The sequence below is a fragment of the Talaromyces stipitatus genome, genomic scaffold (genome assembly GCF_000003125.1).
Source record: "Talaromyces stipitatus ATCC 10500 scf_1105507295555 genomic scaffold, whole genome shotgun sequence".
NCBI lineage: Eukaryota > Fungi > Ascomycota > Eurotiomycetes > Eurotiales > Trichocomaceae > Talaromyces > Talaromyces stipitatus.
In genome coordinates, this window is record NW_002990116.1 from 2,219,252 (window position 1) to 2,235,994 (window position 16,743).

At 46.6% G+C, this 16,743-nt stretch overlaps 5 protein-coding genes across 5 annotated transcripts, besides 1 other annotated feature; 1 reads left to right on the forward strand and 4 right to left on the reverse strand.

The window, feature by feature from the left end:
- Positions 1–54: 54 nt before the first annotated feature.
- TSTA_119260 (t-complex protein 1, alpha subunit, putative) lies at positions 55–2,272 on the reverse strand. The gene is made up of 6 exons (XM_002482109.1): positions 2,137–2,272; positions 2,012–2,059; positions 1,872–1,957; positions 1,714–1,818; positions 620–1,654; positions 55–561 (listed from the first exon to the last, which is right to left on the reverse strand). The coding sequence occupies exons 1-6, from the start codon at positions 2,177–2,179 to the stop codon at positions 175–177; spliced, it is 1,704 nt and encodes a 567-aa protein (XP_002482154.1). The 5' UTR covers positions 2,180–2,272; the 3' UTR covers positions 55–174.
- Positions 2,273–2,386: 114 nt separating this feature from the next.
- TSTA_119270 (prolyl-tRNA synthetase) lies at positions 2,387–4,810 on the forward strand. Its single transcript, XM_002482110.1, has 4 exons — positions 2,387–2,820; positions 2,887–3,056; positions 3,115–4,370; positions 4,435–4,810. The coding sequence occupies exons 1-4, from the start codon at positions 2,476–2,478 to the stop codon at positions 4,443–4,445; spliced, it is 1,782 nt and encodes a 593-aa protein (XP_002482155.1). The 5' UTR covers positions 2,387–2,475; the 3' UTR covers positions 4,446–4,810.
- A 1,703-nt stretch (positions 4,811–6,513) lies between these two features.
- On the reverse strand, positions 6,514–8,991 carry TSTA_119280 (uncharacterized protein; the record flags this gene model as incomplete). Its single annotated transcript, XM_002482111.1, has 2 exons — positions 6,514–8,798; positions 8,835–8,991. 2 exons carry the CDS (start codon positions 8,989–8,991, stop codon positions 6,961–6,963), a joined length of 1,995 nt encoding a protein of 664 aa, XP_002482156.1. The 3' UTR covers positions 6,514–6,960.
- Positions 7,185–7,248: a microsatellite.
- Positions 8,992–10,675: 1,684 nt separating the features above from the next.
- Positions 10,676–11,865, reverse strand: TSTA_119290 (3' exoribonuclease family protein). The gene is made up of 2 exons (XM_002482112.1): positions 11,682–11,865; positions 10,676–11,627 (listed from the first exon to the last, which is right to left on the reverse strand). Exons 1-2 carry the CDS (start codon positions 11,818–11,820, stop codon positions 10,747–10,749), a joined length of 1,020 nt encoding a protein of 339 aa, XP_002482157.1. The 5' UTR covers positions 11,821–11,865; the 3' UTR covers positions 10,676–10,746.
- Positions 11,866–13,283: 1,418 nt separating this feature from the next.
- Positions 13,284–16,485, reverse strand: TSTA_119300 (phosphatidylethanolamine methyltransferase; the record flags this gene model as incomplete). The annotated part of the gene is made up of 4 exons (XM_002482113.1): positions 13,284–13,352; positions 13,412–13,502; positions 13,562–16,190; positions 16,299–16,485. 4 exons carry the CDS (start codon positions 16,483–16,485, stop codon positions 13,284–13,286), a joined length of 2,976 nt encoding a protein of 991 aa, XP_002482158.1.
- Positions 16,486–16,743: the final 258 nt, after the last annotated feature.

The window sequence follows — 16,743 nt, forward strand, 5'->3', positions numbered from 1 at the left end:
CGAGACTGGCTTCCAAGGTTGCACCAAGACCAATTTCCGCCTAGGGATTCGAATACGATAATGTAAGTCAATGTGGTATTACTTTTCTGTATAATTAGGTACACTCTAAAGTTAAACCTTCACATATTTGCTCATTAATATCTTTTTTCTAAGAATCGAACCCACCACATCCGACTAATGACCATGTCCATCATCCTCTGTTGGCTGTTCAGGGTCTAACTTGATCATGGTATCAATACGCATAATAGCGATACAAGCTTCGACCGCACTCTTCAATTGCTTCACCTTGCTCATGCTGGGTTCAAGTACACCGGCTTTGACAGAGTCCTGGACTCTACCCTTGGTCAAGTCGAGACCGTAGTTGCGATATGTCTTCTTCTTGGCAATGGCCTTTTCTTCTTCGTTGGCGTCACCTTCTTGGATGCGTTGAGAGATGGCATGACGGACTCGGAGTTGGGCGACGAGCTCGGAAGAGTCCTTGGCAGCGTTGACGGCTAGGGTTTTGGGGATGACGAGGAGGGATTGAGCAAACTCACCGATGGCGAGTTGTTCTCGAGAGCTCTGTTGTCAATTGTTAGCGAGATTCATACATGTGACTATTGAATTGTAATGAACATACCACAGTGACAGCAAATTCTTCAAGATAGATATGTAGTGCAGTTTCGACGGCACCGCCTCCAGGGACAACACTGCCACTCTCGAGTGTTCGCTTGACAGCGGACAATGAATCATGGACAGACCGCTCCATCTCATCCAACTGGAAATCGTTGGGACCACGGAGGATGATTGATGCAGAAGAATGGGCTTTGGTTCCCTTGACAAGGATACACTCATCATCTGAGATGCGCTCTTGCACAACTTCCTCCGCATAACCAAGATATGAGGTCTCAAATTTCTCATCACCGTTCAAGTCCGAAAGTGTGCTGATAAGTGTGGCTCCAGTAGCCTTTGCAATCCGCCTCAAGTCCTCCTTCTTACAACGTCGCACAGCCATGGCACCCTTCTCGACGAATGTCTTCAGAACCATGTCATCAATACCTTTGGTTGTAAGTATGACATTTGCGCCGGACTTCAAAATCATTTCAACTCGATCCAAGACAATACCGGACTCTCGCTCTCGGATCTTTTCTAGTTGCTGGGGATCGTCAACAGTGATATGAACGCCAAGCTTCATCCTCTCCTTCTGTAGATTCATGTCGAGACAGGCAATCTTGGCATCTGTTATCCGCGTCTTCATAGCCTGAGAAGCAACAGTACAGTTAAGGGCATATCCCTTAACTAGAATGGACTCGGTTGCACTCTTTCCGTGAGCTTTCAACACGTTCACTGCCTTGACAGGGTATTTAATCTCATTCTTTTGGTTTGTGGACTTGACGAGAAGCATGGCCTCAACGACCATGTTTGCGAAGAAGTCACCATCGGCACCGATGATCTTGCTAGACATTGAGGTCCTGGCAATATTCAGTAGGCTGTCCTTTCCCAAATTTTCGACCTTTGTGCTGATATTCTCATTCATGTATTTCACAGCTTCTCTCAACGCCAATCGGTAGCCGGTGATAATGGTGGTGGGGTGAATTCGGTTTTTCATAAGTTCATTGGCTCTTCGCAGAAGCTCGGAGGCGATCAAAACGACAGAGGTAGTGCCATCTCCAACCTAAAGATACACAATCATCAGGCAACAAGTAGGGAAAACAGTCTTCCCGAGAGCCTTACCTCTTTATCCTGCTGTTGAGCCAAATCAACCAATATCTTACCGGCAGGGTGTTCGATATCCAGAAGACTCAAGATCGTAGCGCCGTCGTTCGTGACTGTGACATCCTAAAAAACATTCAATATGGTGATTTCTTAACATCCCAGCAGTGTGGCCTTACTCCGATATCATCCACCATCATCTTGTCCAACCCAGACGGGCCGAACGAACTCTTCACGACATTCGCGATAGCCTGTGTTGCAAGCACTATTCTGAATCAACAAACTGCAAGCAATCCCACGAATCAAATCCCACACTCACCATTCTGATCTCGTATATCGGCGCCGCTAATTTTCGTACCACCGAGGACTGTGTCAAGCTTTGAGTCAGTCGCACGCACAACAGGCAGAACAAAACGTTGATGACTCAAATTTCGGATGACTCACAGAGAGTGCCCGCATTCCGCGGCTGCTCAAAGATTCCCGCCATTATGCTGAGGTATTATAAAGGAGTAAAGGATGAATACTGGGGTATTTCAGGAGCTTCTCTCAGCAGTGAAGCTTTCCCAAGTATTTCTTGTCTGTTAGTGGGACGTTCGGGTCCGTGCATTGCGGTAGGAATTATTCTGCCAGTTCAAAGGCGGTCAGTACTACATCCCACTTAAACGAGGGGAGAAAAGAAAAGATTCATACAATTCCACCGCAGTGATTAGAGATTTGCGACATTAGATATCGTTTCCCTAAATATTCAACAGCTTCTAGGGTCTCTTTGCTGACGAAGACAAAATGTCCAGCCAAAACGACGAGTCGGCAACGCAAGCATTGCCTGACCGTACACAACAAAACCCCGCCGAGGATAAGGGCGAAGAGGTCTCGAAAAACGCCGCAAAAAAAGCCGCGAAGGCTGCCAAACTAGCAGAGCAGAAAGCAGATAAGGCGAAGAACAAGGGGATTGGAAAATCTGAAGCAAAAATGCCCACATCGAAAACCCCAAAGAAGAAGATTGACGGCGCAGCTTTGATTGGTATCGATGTCTCGAAAGAAGAGGACTTTCCTCACTGGTATCAACAAGTCCTGACTAAGGGTGATATGCTGGATTACTATGATGTTTCTGGTTGTTTCATTTTGAAGGTAGGGCTGTTCTACACAGTATTTCGTTCCCTCATGTCTGCCTAACTAACATGGATACATGGATAGCCCGCTTCTTACTTCGTCTGGGAAACCATCCAGAATTGGTTCAACGATAAGATCAAGAAGATGGGCGTGAGGAATTGTTCGTTCCCTCTTTTTGTCTCAGAAGATGTTTTGCAGAGGGAAAAGGACCACATTGAGGGTTTTGCTGCTGAGGTTGCTTGGGTTACACACGCGTATGACTCTCTACCCTGGAGAATTCTATAGACCAAAGCTAACGATTTTTATGTACAGAGGATCCACCCCCCTCGAGCGAAAGATTGCCATCCGTCCCACATCTGAAACCGTCATGTACCCCTACTACGCAAAGTGGATTCGAAGCCATCGTGATCTTCCCCTGAAACTGAACCAATGGAACTCGGTCGTGCGTTGGGAGTTCAAACACCCTCAGCCTTTCTTGAGAACCCGAGAATTTTTATGGCAAGAAGGACACACTGCACATCTGACTGAAGAGAGTGCTGCCGAAGAAGTGTTGCAAATCCTGGACCACTACGCCCATGTCTACGAGGATCTTCTTGCCGTTCCTGTTGTTAGGGGTAAGAAAACAGAGAAGGAAAAGTTTGCCGGTGGATATTATACCACTACTGTTGAAGGTTATATCCCTGCTACCGGTCGTGGTATCCAAGGTGGTACATCTCATTGTTTGGGACAAAACTTCAGTAAGATGTTCGGTATTACTGTTGAAGACCCTAATGCCAAGGGAGAAGATAAGGGTGCTTCTTTGTACGTGTGGCAGAACTCCTGGGGTCTGTCTACAAGAACTATTGGTGTCATGGTCATGATTCACAGTGACAATCGAGGTTTAGTCCTTCCTCCCCGCGTTGCAGAAATCCAGACCATCATCGTTCCTGTGGGCATCACCAAGAACACCACAGATGAAGAACGGGCCCAGATCTACAAAGACTGCAGCGAACTAGCTTCCAAACTTGCTGCTGTCGGTGTCCGAACAGAGACCGATCTTCGGGATGGATACTCTCCCGGCTACAAGTTCAACGACTGGGAACTCCGCGGCGTTCCTCTCCGTCTAGAATTTGGCCCAGGTGAAGCTAAGGGTGGTTTCATCACTGCTTCCCGTCGTGATATCCCCGGCAAAGACGGCAAGACGACCATTCCCCTCAACTCACTTACCACAGCGGTTCCTGAATTATTGGACACTATCCACAACGACCTATACAAGCGAGCAGATGATCAGTTCCGCGAGCACCGCAAACAGATCACCAAATGGGACGACTTCACCCCTCTTCTCAATCAAAAGAATGTCCTCCTTATCCCTCACTGTCTAACAGAGGAGTGCGAGGATCAGATCAAGGAGTTGAGTGCTCGCAAGGCAGAGGAAGACAGCGGGGTCGCTCAAGATGCTCGCGCACCTAGTATGGGAGCGAAATCATTGTGCATTCCCTTCGAACAGCCCGAAGGTATTGAGCATGGAGTTACAAAGTGCTTGAATCCTCAATGTACCAGATTGGCGGAAAAATGGTGCATGTTTGGCCGTATGTTTCTTACGCTTCACGTTCTTTTATGCCGTTACAGAGAAATACTAACAAAAATTTTTAGGCTCTTATTAAGCAGCATGATATTCAGTGAGGAGAAAACCAGAGTCTGTCAATGGCTAAGCCGTTTCTTTTCACGGGTATTTGCAATCATACCCGGCCATGATAGGGTTACGAACGTATATGTGTCTGGGCATTTTCTTTTCCTTACCTTACCCTTCTATCCCTGGAGACGAATTGAACTAGGAGGGAGCATGATTAGGCGTAGTGAGCATGGTTGGTTGTGAGTCAGGTAACAGTTTCTCGTTCAATAGTACCCACAGAATAAATCCGGTCTACGTTGCCTAGGTATCATCATGACCGTCTGTGTCCAGCACTCGTCAGTTGGCATTGAATCTATTCTAGGCATTGTAGAATGAATCCATCACATCTAATACAATCATTAATTGAGTCGATAATAGTACAAAGATGATTGATGTGACAGAGAGCGATTGCCTGCCACTACAAGCTTCCCTGTAGGACCAAATCTTGAGGGAGTCTCATCATATTCTTGTCGAGTTGAACACTATCTACCAGAGTATCTCCGTCTCCTATACGGTAGACAACAGTATTCATGATATACTCCGTAGGAACCCTACTATTTCACTTGCAGTGGGAAACTCTTCCACTCAAAATCCCAGCTAAACTCGTTGAATGGCCATAGATCGAGAGATAAGAAAAGCGCGAGCCAGGCGTCTTGCAATTTCGCCCTCTACCTAGATCTATCCTATCCCAGATAGACGTAGCTAGCGTCTTGTCACCCAAAAAACGTCTGCGTGGAAGATGGAGTTGTTCAAGATAGGGAGCATATCTGGCAAGGTCGATGAGATCGGAAGCGTTGAACACGGGTTACAAAGGGTGTTTATCATCTAGCCGTTGACCAGAAGGCATATAGGGTTCGATAAAAAAATCCTCGTAGGGTTGGACCGTGGTGAAGGAAGATCTCATGGATGATAGTCGTATCTTGAGGACAGCAGGCGCGAAGATACTTGAGCGGTTTGATACCGGCAAACATAGTTCTCAGATCGTGCTCAAAGCTAAGGTCTCGTTCTAACAACCCAGTTAGGCTTTGAAGACCAAGATATAAATATTCCAATTTTGGAAAGCTTGAGAGCTGAGCCATAATATTAAGTGGCCAAAAAGAGCGAGGAAACTCGAATGCTCGCAGGGAAGAAAAATCTGTCGACTTATTCCATTCCCTAAGCGCATCAAAGGTTTAGAGCCTCCGTGTCTCAGTGGAATTGGAGTGGACACATATTGTGGATTGATTCTTGAAGTATATTCCCTCCAACATCGGTTGCATCCACTGACGTCGTCTCCGATGACACGCATTTCTCTATATGTTTGAGATTTCGGCGTCATTGTAACGAGTTGGAAAACAGACTCAACTGCTATTTCATGCGGAGTGACTCTTTCGCACTGAAAATCTAACGAGAGCGTATGTAAACAAGGTAACCGTAAGATACCAACCTCACAGGGTCCTTCAGAGTCGGACAATGGCCTGAGTGCGAACATTTGCTCTGGATACCTTAATTCTGAAGGCCGCAGGAGTTGCCTGCCCCAGACACTCAGTTGACAGGTGGGATGATATTTATAGATCACATAGAGGAGGCAATTAGGACACATATTCATAAGCAAATAATGTATATCCATCAATGCACCAATCTACTGATTAAGGAGATCGACGGCTCCCACTTTTTCTCCTTATGATATTCCAGCCAACGAGACCATTGAAGAGTAAATGGTATAGAGTGCTCCAGCTAATGAGGTAGTTATACCACCACAATTGACCTAAGTCCTGCAGGACACCGCTGCGTAGTCAGATGTTTGCAGAAAAACGGAAGTCTTTATAGCAAGGGGGGATGCTGTAGCAATCGCGGGGTTGACAAAGTAGGAGGACTAACGCGGTTCGTTAATCGGTGGTAGCTACTTGTCTTGACAAAAGATTGTTGTACTTTTCATGTTTCTCGTCAATGATGTGTTCGATAGCAGAGTCACCTAAGAGAAGCAAGAGATTATTGTGACGACAGGAGAAAGCCACGCGAAATATATGAACGCCAGTCCTGTTCGGTGTTTATATAGGGTTAGGGCTATATGTAAAGCAAGCCCTATGAAGGAACGTTGAACTATTGTATCGAGCACTCAGCTTGAAGAGCACACGTCTTGGTTCCCTAACGAAGAAACAGAACAAAATGACGAAGTGGTAGACTGGGAACCAGGTATGTCTTCAACAACACTTTTTAGAGGTATAGAAAACTAAATGGAAATTAGGCGAGAGAAGTTTCGTATTTACATGGCGAGGAAAAGAGCAAAAACGAGGGAAAAGACATGGGACGATTGAAATAGTTAATCTTCACCACCAATGCAAATGTGTCATGAAAGTATTAGTTAAGTAGTAAGGTAAGGTATATCTCAAAGAATGACATGTCAGAGTAAGATCTGACGGATATCTCGGAAAGGCTTGTTGAGGGTCAAAAGGGACCTCTCCGTTTTCTTATACATGAGTTCATAAAAGTAGAAAGAAGCATATACCTCGCAGGGGTTGCTCCCATTAATGTTGTCGCACATAGCTAGGAAATATAGGCGGCGTAGCAGCGTCCGTAGGGATGAATTCAGTAAAATGCGGAGACGGAGGGACCGGGTCCGACTTGCGCTTGAAATGAGATTTATATCGAGGTTGTGGGAGAGGTCTTGTGACTGGGAAGAGGCTGAAGCTGGAAGAGGAGGAAACAGAAGCTGAGGAATTATGTGCTTTTAGTGAAGGTCGAGACTGAGGTCGTTGTTGTGGTTGATGCTGTGACTTTTGCTGTTGCTGTGGTATTGGTGTTGTTGTTGTTGTAGATGGAGTTGATGGCTGTCCGTATGTATGTCGCCGTCGCCTAGGGATTATTGGCTGGAAGTCTCTTGGCACGGTCTTTTTGGCTGGTGATAGGTATCTGTCGGTTTCGGTGCCATGAATACTGTAGTTGCTGTGGTTTGCATAAGTTGGTGGTGAGTTTTGAGGGGTTGGCGTATTGACAGGAGAAGTGTTTGGAAGTGGTGGGCTTCTGCTTTGAAGTCCATTATTTGATCGTCTGCGAATCAGTCTAGATAGCGGACTTTCCCTCTCGGGAAGCGGTTTGACTCGTGAAGGGCCAGGTGGAGGCAAAAGGATATCATCGTCCGCCGAATCGTCAGAAGATGGAGGGGTGAAGAAAACGTCGTTTGGTACGGGGACTTTGCGGAATGCGTCATGAGAGTTGATTTCGCGGATAATGATCTCTTGCAGCGTTTCAAATGTGGGGTATAGAGGACTGGCCTTCTGACTCGGATGATCGTAGGCTTGCTTGAGAATCTTCAAGATCTCGTCAATATCAAGGGCGGCGGGCGAAGGCTGGGGAGCGATATTGTTAGGGTTGACAGTGAGCAACGGGGTGTGCACGATTTCATCGATACTGGCATTTTGCGCAATAGATGCCGGATTAAGGGGAGTCGGGGGTTGGATTGCGCAGTGTTCTATCCTTATGCTCGGTTTCTTCATGGCCGTTATATTTGTATTGATACTAAGGTCGCGCACATTCTTTTTGCTCGTTCGACAACTCGCGGATGATTTCGCATCTGATGGCCGGCTGCTGTCGGGGCTCAACCGTTGGCTAGAAACAGGAGAATCTTCTGCGACTGTTTCTTCTTCTGTTGTTGTTTTCTCGGGTACCTTTTCCACCTTGACAGGTACAATTTGAGATACCTTTTCAGGTATTTTCTCAGGTTCCTCCGCAGGCATTTCTCCAGGGGTATCCGCTCCTAAAGTCGGTGGTCTAGGAAAACTGGCCAGATCAGGAGTTTTGATTTCCGTCATACTCAGATTTGGTGCCGAAGCCTGAGTTCTTAACAAGAGTCGATCCCTGTACGGCAACGAGACTTTCTCGGGCTTGTCTCTACCCCGAGCCTTGATGAGATTTGCTGGTGGATAACTTGTCCGTGGCTCACGTGAACGGCCTTGAGACTTGGATCTCGAACTGCTTTCTCTCTGTTCGTGATCATCGGACCTCACACTCAGACGACTAGACCGAGGCCCTCTGTAGATTGGATTGCTCTTTGACCTCGATATGTTCCTGTCTGCCACATCTTCCTGGTATAAGGTCGACATCAAACGCGAGTACTGGGGGTTCATATGAGGAAAATGCTGAGCGATTATGTTTCGGTCTGCGATGTCCTCGTTGTAGGGAGTTATCGGTGACAGCGATCTGATAGACGAGATCTGATACCGATGATTTGAGAACAGCGCCTCAACGACATCGATATATCTGTTTTTCTGATTTGACGACTCGTTGGACCCATTGTACCGGAACTGACGAAGGGACGCGAGGGTTCGGGAGTAGAACGTCTCATGTAGTTGCTCAAACTGCCTTTCTATTCCCTCATAATGTTTGTTCACATCCTGCTTACCCCGTGACTGGGGCGGATAGGCATAAGGAGATGCAGGCGTCCTGGGCTCATGGGTTGGCGAACTGGGGTACTGATTGGCATGTTGCTGGTTGCTGAGGCCTTGGACTTCTCCAGACCGCGGTGAAGAGGGCAAGAGGAGTTTCTTGAAGCTTGCCATGATTGTCAATGCTGGTTCACCTTGGCATAATCAGTCGCAGTGATTTTCTCGGGGAAGGCATGAGCTGAGTAAGATGCCGTGGCCCAGCCAAAACGGCGAAAGTGAAACACAGAGGAAGAACAAACAGAGAGATACTCTCTGATCAAGATAAGGAGAGGACGCAACGCAATTGATATGTGAAGATGCCGGACAACCACATTGGCTGGTGGATTTGCAGGACGGACACTCGAGGAAGGCAGAAAGTAGAGGAGGAAGTCACATTTTGGCGTGTGATGGAAGAACTTAGCTTTGCATACGCAATACACAAAGAAACATACAGAGAAATACATTGATACCAGAGTGGGTCAGGAACGAGTTTATTATTGGCTGCATGCCGCCCACGGCAGTGGAAACGATGGGTCGAGGCGCTTTTAGCGCACTTACTTTAATCTTGCTGTAATTACTGTTTGTACGTCGTTACGAGCGGAATCCAATAACCCCCTGAAAGCGACTGATTCATTGGGATCCACATAAGAAGTTCGTGCCACTCGGCTTAATCTAACATTATTAGCGGGAGTAAGGAGTGTTATCTGGTTCGTGCTCTGCCGGGCTAGTTCATACTACATAGTACTAAGTAAGCATGTATCAAATATCCGTTGCTGAAAGACCTAACTACAGGGTATTAATCTAAACATGTGATCAGACGAGATCCTTGGCTACGTGTATCGAAGCGAGTCGTCGAAAACCTTCTCTTTTTGAAGCAAAATCGTTGGAACACACAGAGTTTCTTTTGGGCTCGCAAATCTCCCATTGGCGGCGATGATGCAGATCATGGCAATTCTCAGATTAGTGTGCATGGTTCCTGGCTAAAGTGTGGGGATGGTATGAAATACCTGTATTGGTATTACCATTTTTGGTCAGAATAAATGGGACAGCGATCGAGTGCTCAACAGAGACTCAGAGAGAGAATAACAATAATGCATACCAGTAATAATACCTGATCTCATTTTCATCGTGAAACAACCTTATCGACAAATCTGAGCTATAACTGATCGTATTAAGATCTATGTTCCAATCATCTGATCAATTGACTCAATACATTGTTAGCCTAGCTCTTTACCTTACTTCGTATTGGCAACGTTTTTTGGCCCTCTTGTCACCTGTCAACACCGGGAACCGACCAGCTATTCCTCACCGGATCGACATACGACCCAGAGTCACCGGAAACGAGGCGGAGCTGCTCCTCGGTTGAGTGCTCTCTCCGTATGCTACGTATGTCCTAATTTTGCTCTGTGTTGAGACCCAAAATTCAAGGTTTGTCAGACACGTTGAGCATAGATCCCTTACTCTTTTTTCATTGTGCGTCCAGTACGGAGAGTATTGTAAATACGGCCAAAATACGATTGTGGTAACCAAATAATCATCTTACACGACAGCAAGTTCTCGGTCAGGCCAACAATTATTGTCAAGCAGTTGCTGGATTGCAGCAAATGCGATTCTGGAGATTATAGGGTTTACTGCCATTGGCTGAGAATTTGTTGCCCGTTCGGCAAAGTACAGAAGACGCAGGAATAGATCCCCGAGACAAGAGCCAATAGAGCTCGATGCTCACCAGACAGTCCTTTTGCTGGTGACCTTGCCTTAATAGCATACTCAATGTGAATACGAATAAACCAGTCAGTCTATCGAGGGTATCATTGTGTAATGTAATAAGGTCTTGCAGACATGCATCTTCTGGTATAGGGGCAATTCGTTGCAACAGCTCGAGTCGAAAGCTCATGTCTTCATTGCAACATCTGTCCCTGCTTTTGTAGTCTCCGGAACACCTGCGGACTGCGCAATGAAGCGTTCACCAGACTCTCTGACAGCCGCAGCAAGCACAGATCGTGCTGCACGTGCGGCATCAATAGCACCATCAAGCAGTACTTCATGCCCCGGCACCTTTTTACTTCCCGGCGTTGTCGAAGCTACTTCAGATGTATCACCTTTCAACCAAATCTCAGTAATCTCATCCCGACTAGGAAGATATCCCACAACACAAGCGGCGACGATGTTCTGATGTTCTGCTGGATCTGGATCCAGTAATAACCTTGGAGGACGAGAACCACTATTTGTGCTATCGGTCTCATCCTCATCTTCAGTAACCAACGCAGCTACACCACCAGCCACCAAATCCAAGCAATCGATCCTCGCATCAGCAATTGCTGCTGCTGCCGCCGTAATACAGCCTGCAAGCACATTCATCATTCCCCAAGACGCATCCGATGAACCAGATGCATCACCCCACCATCGATCATCCTCTGCTTCGAGAACAGTGATGGTCACATCCAAAGCACTTTTGGGCCAGCGTTCGGCTATAATGGCTCCTCTGATGGCTGTTTCAAGATGGACGCCCAGGTCACGCTCACTGGCGTCTCGGATATGTCCTTTCCGTCGTCGGTGTGCGAACGGTGCATATTTCACATGTGTTGTTAGGAGAAGATTGGGCGAATAATTTGCTGAACGTGGAAGAGGTCTTGGGCCATGCACTGCGCATGCGATTTTTAATGATGTAGCAGGAGCAATTAACGATTCCCGGGTGTTAGTTGGCCGTCTGGCGGGTTCGATTTCGAGATATGAGGATCCGCTTGCCGATGGAATAAGTCCCGTTTTCAAGACTAACAATATATGTAAGCATTAAACTGCGAAGAACCATCCTGTCTGTAGCCTACATATTTTTCGTAGCTCTGTAGGTTTCCTTGCTCGCCGAGGTCTCTCTGCTTTTTCGCCTGCTGCATTTCGTAGTAAGGACGCATATACGGGCGGTCTGGTACCGCTTGGTGGACCGTTATTTCTCCTTCTGTCAGCCATGTTGTTTGTCTAATGTCGATGTTATGAGAAAACAATTGGGTCGATGTCGAGGTTGACACTTTCGTCGTGACTGCAAAAAAGTTGAAGCATGTTTGCTCTGTTTGCTCATGTCATGTGGGGCGGGTCGGTCCTTCTTCTTTTCTTCTGCTTTTTTTCTTCCGCTTAACCTCACTCCTTCACTTTCTCACTTCAAAAGAAAACAGTTTGATTCACTGGATTTCAAATCTTGATTGCAAGGATACCATATCTTTTACTCGGTATTTACGACTAATTATTGTGAGTTTCTTCCAAATACAACATCCAGCACAATTTCACAGGAGGAAAGTTATAACCAAAACTCTGTTCGGCGAAAATTCATGAGCCATTGAACAACATGCACTACCATCTGAAAACCATTGAATATTCTTCATTTCATCAATTCATCGACATGTTGATATTGGACTTTTGCTGATTAGTCTTGAAAGAACAGACCAGCACATCTCAGGACTGATCGCTGTTGAGCCATGTTTCAGTAGACAAAAGGTATGTCGATATTGCTTTTATTCTCTGCCCTGGATATGTTGTTTCATGATGAAACAAATATTTTCAGTTCTGCTTCTGCAAATTCCTTGAAGATAACAAATACCTTACCAAAAACGTTTCCTGATACCACCGTCATATCCCAATTCTTTGTGTCTCTGTTTCACCATTGAGCAAAAACAATTGAGCTAACACAAGTTTGGACACAGATTATAGGAACTTTTCTGTTCAACCTATTTCATAGATTGCAGTAAGTGTATGTCACACCCATTCCCTAGCTAGCCAGCCTTCTCTTTTCTTCCTCCATTCTCTTTATGATGACAACTAGTCAATCCATTCAACGATTTACCGCCTCCTGAGCTTGTACGTCGTCGAGGTACCACATTGATCCAAGTTTTCAAATTTCCACTCTTCCAAGGTGTTATACGACTCCTCCCTTATACCTGACTTGACCCCTTCCGGTGGTTCAGGGATGATAGGTTGTGGAGTGTTTTGTATTCCATCTGCTAATGGAAGTCTTGGTGTTGATTACGTATATGGTCTTCGTGCCCTTGGTTTCATACAAGCTCGGCTTTGTGTCGATTTTCTTTTTCTGCTCTGGGATACATTTACTCGTTTTGGGTGGTGTGTTCTAGGTCGGAGTCGGCAGGGGATGGGATGAGTAAACCGGCTTGCTGATTCTTTACTGCTTTTTCCAATATCATGTCGATCCGTCTTCGGTGAAGTTGCCGCTAACGACTTGAACGTAGGAACCCTCACGTGATTTAGATAGCTAGAGAGTATGAATGCAAATGTTCTATCATTAAACTGTTCGTATACCAATGATAAAATTAAGAATACGTAATCGTTAATAATTATCCCCTTTTCTTATTTTTTTCTGCTCTATGCCGTACAAAGTAGACATCACATCATCCCCTTTCCCCTCCCCTATCTATCATGATTTATTATGATAATTCCTTTTCTTGAGTTGTCGGCGTACTCGTCCCTCTTGACCGGGACATGCTGTACGGTGCCTGCGACAAAATATTAATTAGCTAGGTTCATAAATATATGAGTGTGAAGTAAAGCATACCAAAACTTTCTTCGCATTACAGATTCTCCATGCCATATTTCGTACATTCCCGTCTGCACGGACAACTTCTGGAGCAAGCTCGATGCCGAACCTATACAATGCATCAGCACGACCATGTTATGATGTGATGGCGGTAGTAAGAAAACTCACATCTGATGAACCGCAAAAACAACACGCTTAGCATACTTCCCATCCCGATCCACCAAACTCCCAAAATGCTCATCGTACGTCTCCGGCGCAATCTCCGGATCTCTATCGAAACAATTTCGCACAACAGGTAACAAAGCCTCTTCAATAGCCGCTTGGATTATAGCATCGCTATTGGAACTGGTAGTATTATTATCCATATTGAGGACATCATCTTCATCGAAGCGGCCAATGCGAATCTCAAACGGTCGCGAAATCGCCATGACGTTGTGTTTGCCGTTGTGGTGGTAGCGGAACTCGAAAACACCTGTAGTCCAGAAGAGTTTGTCGCCCGAGAATACCATTTCGCCGGATGCGAGGTCACGGTTTTCGCCGTCTCGGCGGCGAGAGGCGGATATCACGATGTCGCTGGATATAAGACCCTTTTCGCAGGTGAGGCTGTCGTAAGCCCCTTCGTTGGTGGCGATCCATCGTCCCTGAGAAGAGACGCGGGTGACTTCTCGGCGGGTGTTGTCGGTGACCATGTACAGACCTACCCAGTCCCTTTTGCTGTGGTTCAGAGGTGCGGTCCATTTAACTCGGATGGGGGCGCCGTATTCGAATATCAGACTCTTTAGGTCGCCTCGTCGCTCGGGTGGTGCTCGAGCGTGAACACCTTCTTTGCCGCTACTGCGTTCTACCTGTGCTGATGGTGAGGACTCTGTGCCTTCGATTTCAAGAGAGTAGTCCTCCAAGTCATAACCTGCTGCAACTTCATCATCCAAGCGAGAAATGGTAATTCGTGCGGGATACTGACGGAATAAGGATTTGGCATCCTTCATGAAAGTGTTTACGCCAGTAGCCAGTTTTGGGCGAGCAGAGTCTAGGAGTTCTTCGACGAACTCAAAGGATTCATCCATCATACGATCAACGCTACCTCCCAATTGTTGTAATGGTGGAGGTAATGATCGTTTCAGACTCTTTACTAGACCTGCATCTTGTCGTAGACTTCTCCCGTAGAGCTTCTGCATATGAGGCCGTTCGACCAGCTGGATGAAGGCGAGCGTCAAGACATGACTGAGCAGCGCAAGGAAAATGATAGCACCTTTGCTAGTAATCAAAGCAGCGCCCCATAAACCAGCCAGACCCAGAACACGTTCGGGATTATTGAGGAAACGGTAAATACCACTATAGGTCAACTTGGACTGGGCATCAAAGAAGAAATCTCCAAAGAACCATCCGAATTCACCCAGCGAATCATAAATGCTCACAGAGGTCCAGATTTGCAACGCTACCAAGCTGAAGCCTAGCGTGTGCTTGAGTAGAGCAAGGCCATGGTTCCAGTCAGATGGCATAGTATACATTTTCCATGTGGCGGCAATAAAGCTAGCATAGCACATGGTCATGCTAAGATGATAGGAGCCTTTCCACTGACGCCACGCCTCGTCCGTGTTCTCGCCGTACTTGACAAAATGGCGGGTCCACGATTTATACTTGGACTGACGATGGAGAATGTACCCAATGCCTATGGAATACCAGCATCTCCAAATCGCAGCATTGGCCACGAAGAGATATTGATAAAATGGAGTAGACGGGGTAAGCACCGTTAAGGCGAAGACAAGTAGCTGGATAAGAATGACGGATGAGTCTGTTACTCTATGAAGATCCAGATTATGTAGGCCGAGAAGATTATGTACGGATGAAGGAGCAGGTTGTCGCATTGCGGCTTTGTCGTCTGGGGTTGCAGGAAACGAGTCGCTTATTGGGGAAGTCTGCGAGTTGTTGAGAGCATGCAGATCCTTGCTGTCGTGTTGAATGGAGCGCTTACGAGGTGGCGGTGGATTATAGACGCGGTCAATGTGTGGGTTTTCCACCAGGACCAAGAATGCGAACTGAGCTGCGTGGGCGATGATTGAGATGAATAGCACTTTATAGCTGGCGGCCATCAAGGAGATTCCATAATAACCAGCGTAGCCTACAGAATACATAGGGTGTGGTGCCATTTCGAAGACTCCATCAAATGTGAGTTCCTGGTCAATGAGGAAGAAGAAATCACCCCAGTACCATGCAAAGTCTTTAACCACTCGATGGGCATCAAGCTTGACCCAGAGATTAAATAGTACCAAAACCCAACCGGCCGCCCATCTGAGCGTGGTCATTAGGGCGGTCTCATTCTCCGGGCGACTTCCACATGCTAGGGCAAAGAGACAGTACGACGCGAAATCGCACATCAGGATAACATCGACGATGCGTCGGAAGACGAGCCAGGTGTTGTATTCTAAGGGGGCGTCGTCGAAAGAGTAATCTTCGGGAATCATAGTCTCCATGTCTCTTTTCAACAGCCGGTAAAGTGTTGGGTGAGGGTTCTCGCCCGTCGATGGGTTGACAAAGATCTTAGACTTGGTAGCCCATCTTACCATAGTATTATGATGTGACTGGTTGTGTAGTAGCCATCCAATTCCGCCATTGTATGAGGTTCTCCAGAACATGTATATTGCCGCAAAGACTGAGATTCTCGCCTCTGGTGCAAGAGCCACGAAAATTAATATGTGGGTAGCAAGAATTGCGAGAACCACGAAATCGGATACAGTCTTGGGTTCAGTTGGAGAAAGCAGTTGTGAGACCATGTCATGGGTCTGGGGCACGGTAAAGACTAGGCGAAGAAACTGTAAGCATCCAGATAGGCGTCATCGTAATTACTGCAACCCAATTGAAGAGAATATTTCTGTCCTCAACAACAAAATGGAAGAAGGAAACTTACCAGTTCCATCCGGAGTCCTTCCAAAGGTCTTCTTGTTGTCGTTTTTCCTACTGTCGGTGGTCACGCCGTAGCCAGCAGTCGCTAGCGCCTGGTCAACAGCGTTGACGTCGACCGCCTGAGATGACCGGATCCGCTCACGGAGGCCCTCGTCCTGCCGCTGGGCACCGGATGCACTGACGGAATCCATGAAAATGAATCCTCAGGTAAGATCACCTTGTGATTGAATTGACAGAGAAAGATGTTGTGCGAAGAGATGGAGTCGACTAGTACAACTTTATTCCATGTGATTCGCACGGACTATTGACGTATTGTGTCGTAAAATACATCCCACTCCGAATAATTCTTCCCCAACGGTTACGAAATACCGAGGAAATTACCGTATCGATTATCTCTCATATTAGCCGGGCAGTTTAGGAAGCACAAAGAACATCGTAGACTCGAGAAA

Excerpts from the sequence above, each read along its gene's own strand:
- TSTA_119270 (XM_002482110.1), top strand. The coding sequence starts at position 2,476 with ATGTCCAGCCAAAACGACGAGTCGGCAACGCAAGCATTGCCTGACCGT. Across the intron at positions 2,821-2,886 it reads CTGGTTGTTTCATTTTGAAG|CCCGCTTCTTACTTCGTCTG; the intron begins GTAGGGCTGTTC and ends ATACATGGATAG. Across the intron at positions 3,057-3,114 it reads GTTGCTTGGGTTACACACGC|AGGATCCACCCCCCTCGAGC; the intron begins GTATGACTCTCT and ends TTTTATGTACAG.
- TSTA_119260 (XM_002482109.1), bottom strand. The coding sequence starts at position 2,179 with ATGGCGGGAATCTTTGAGCAGCCGCGGAATGCGGGCACTCTCT. Across the intron at positions 1,655-1,713 it reads CTCAACAGCAGGATAAAGAG|GTTGGAGATGGCACTACCTC; the intron begins GTAAGGCTCTCG and ends GTGTATCTTTAG. Across the intron at positions 562-619 it reads AAGAATTTGCTGTCACTGTG|AGCTCTCGAGAACAACTCGC; the intron begins GTATGTTCATTA and ends AATTGACAACAG.
- TSTA_119290 (XM_002482112.1), bottom strand. The coding sequence starts at position 11,820 with ATGGCTGACAGAAGGAGAAATAACGGTCCACCAAGCGGTACCAGACCG. Across the intron at positions 11,628-11,681 it reads TACAGAGCTACGAAAAATAT|TCTTGAAAACGGGACTTATT; the intron begins GTAGGCTACAGA and ends ATATATTGTTAG.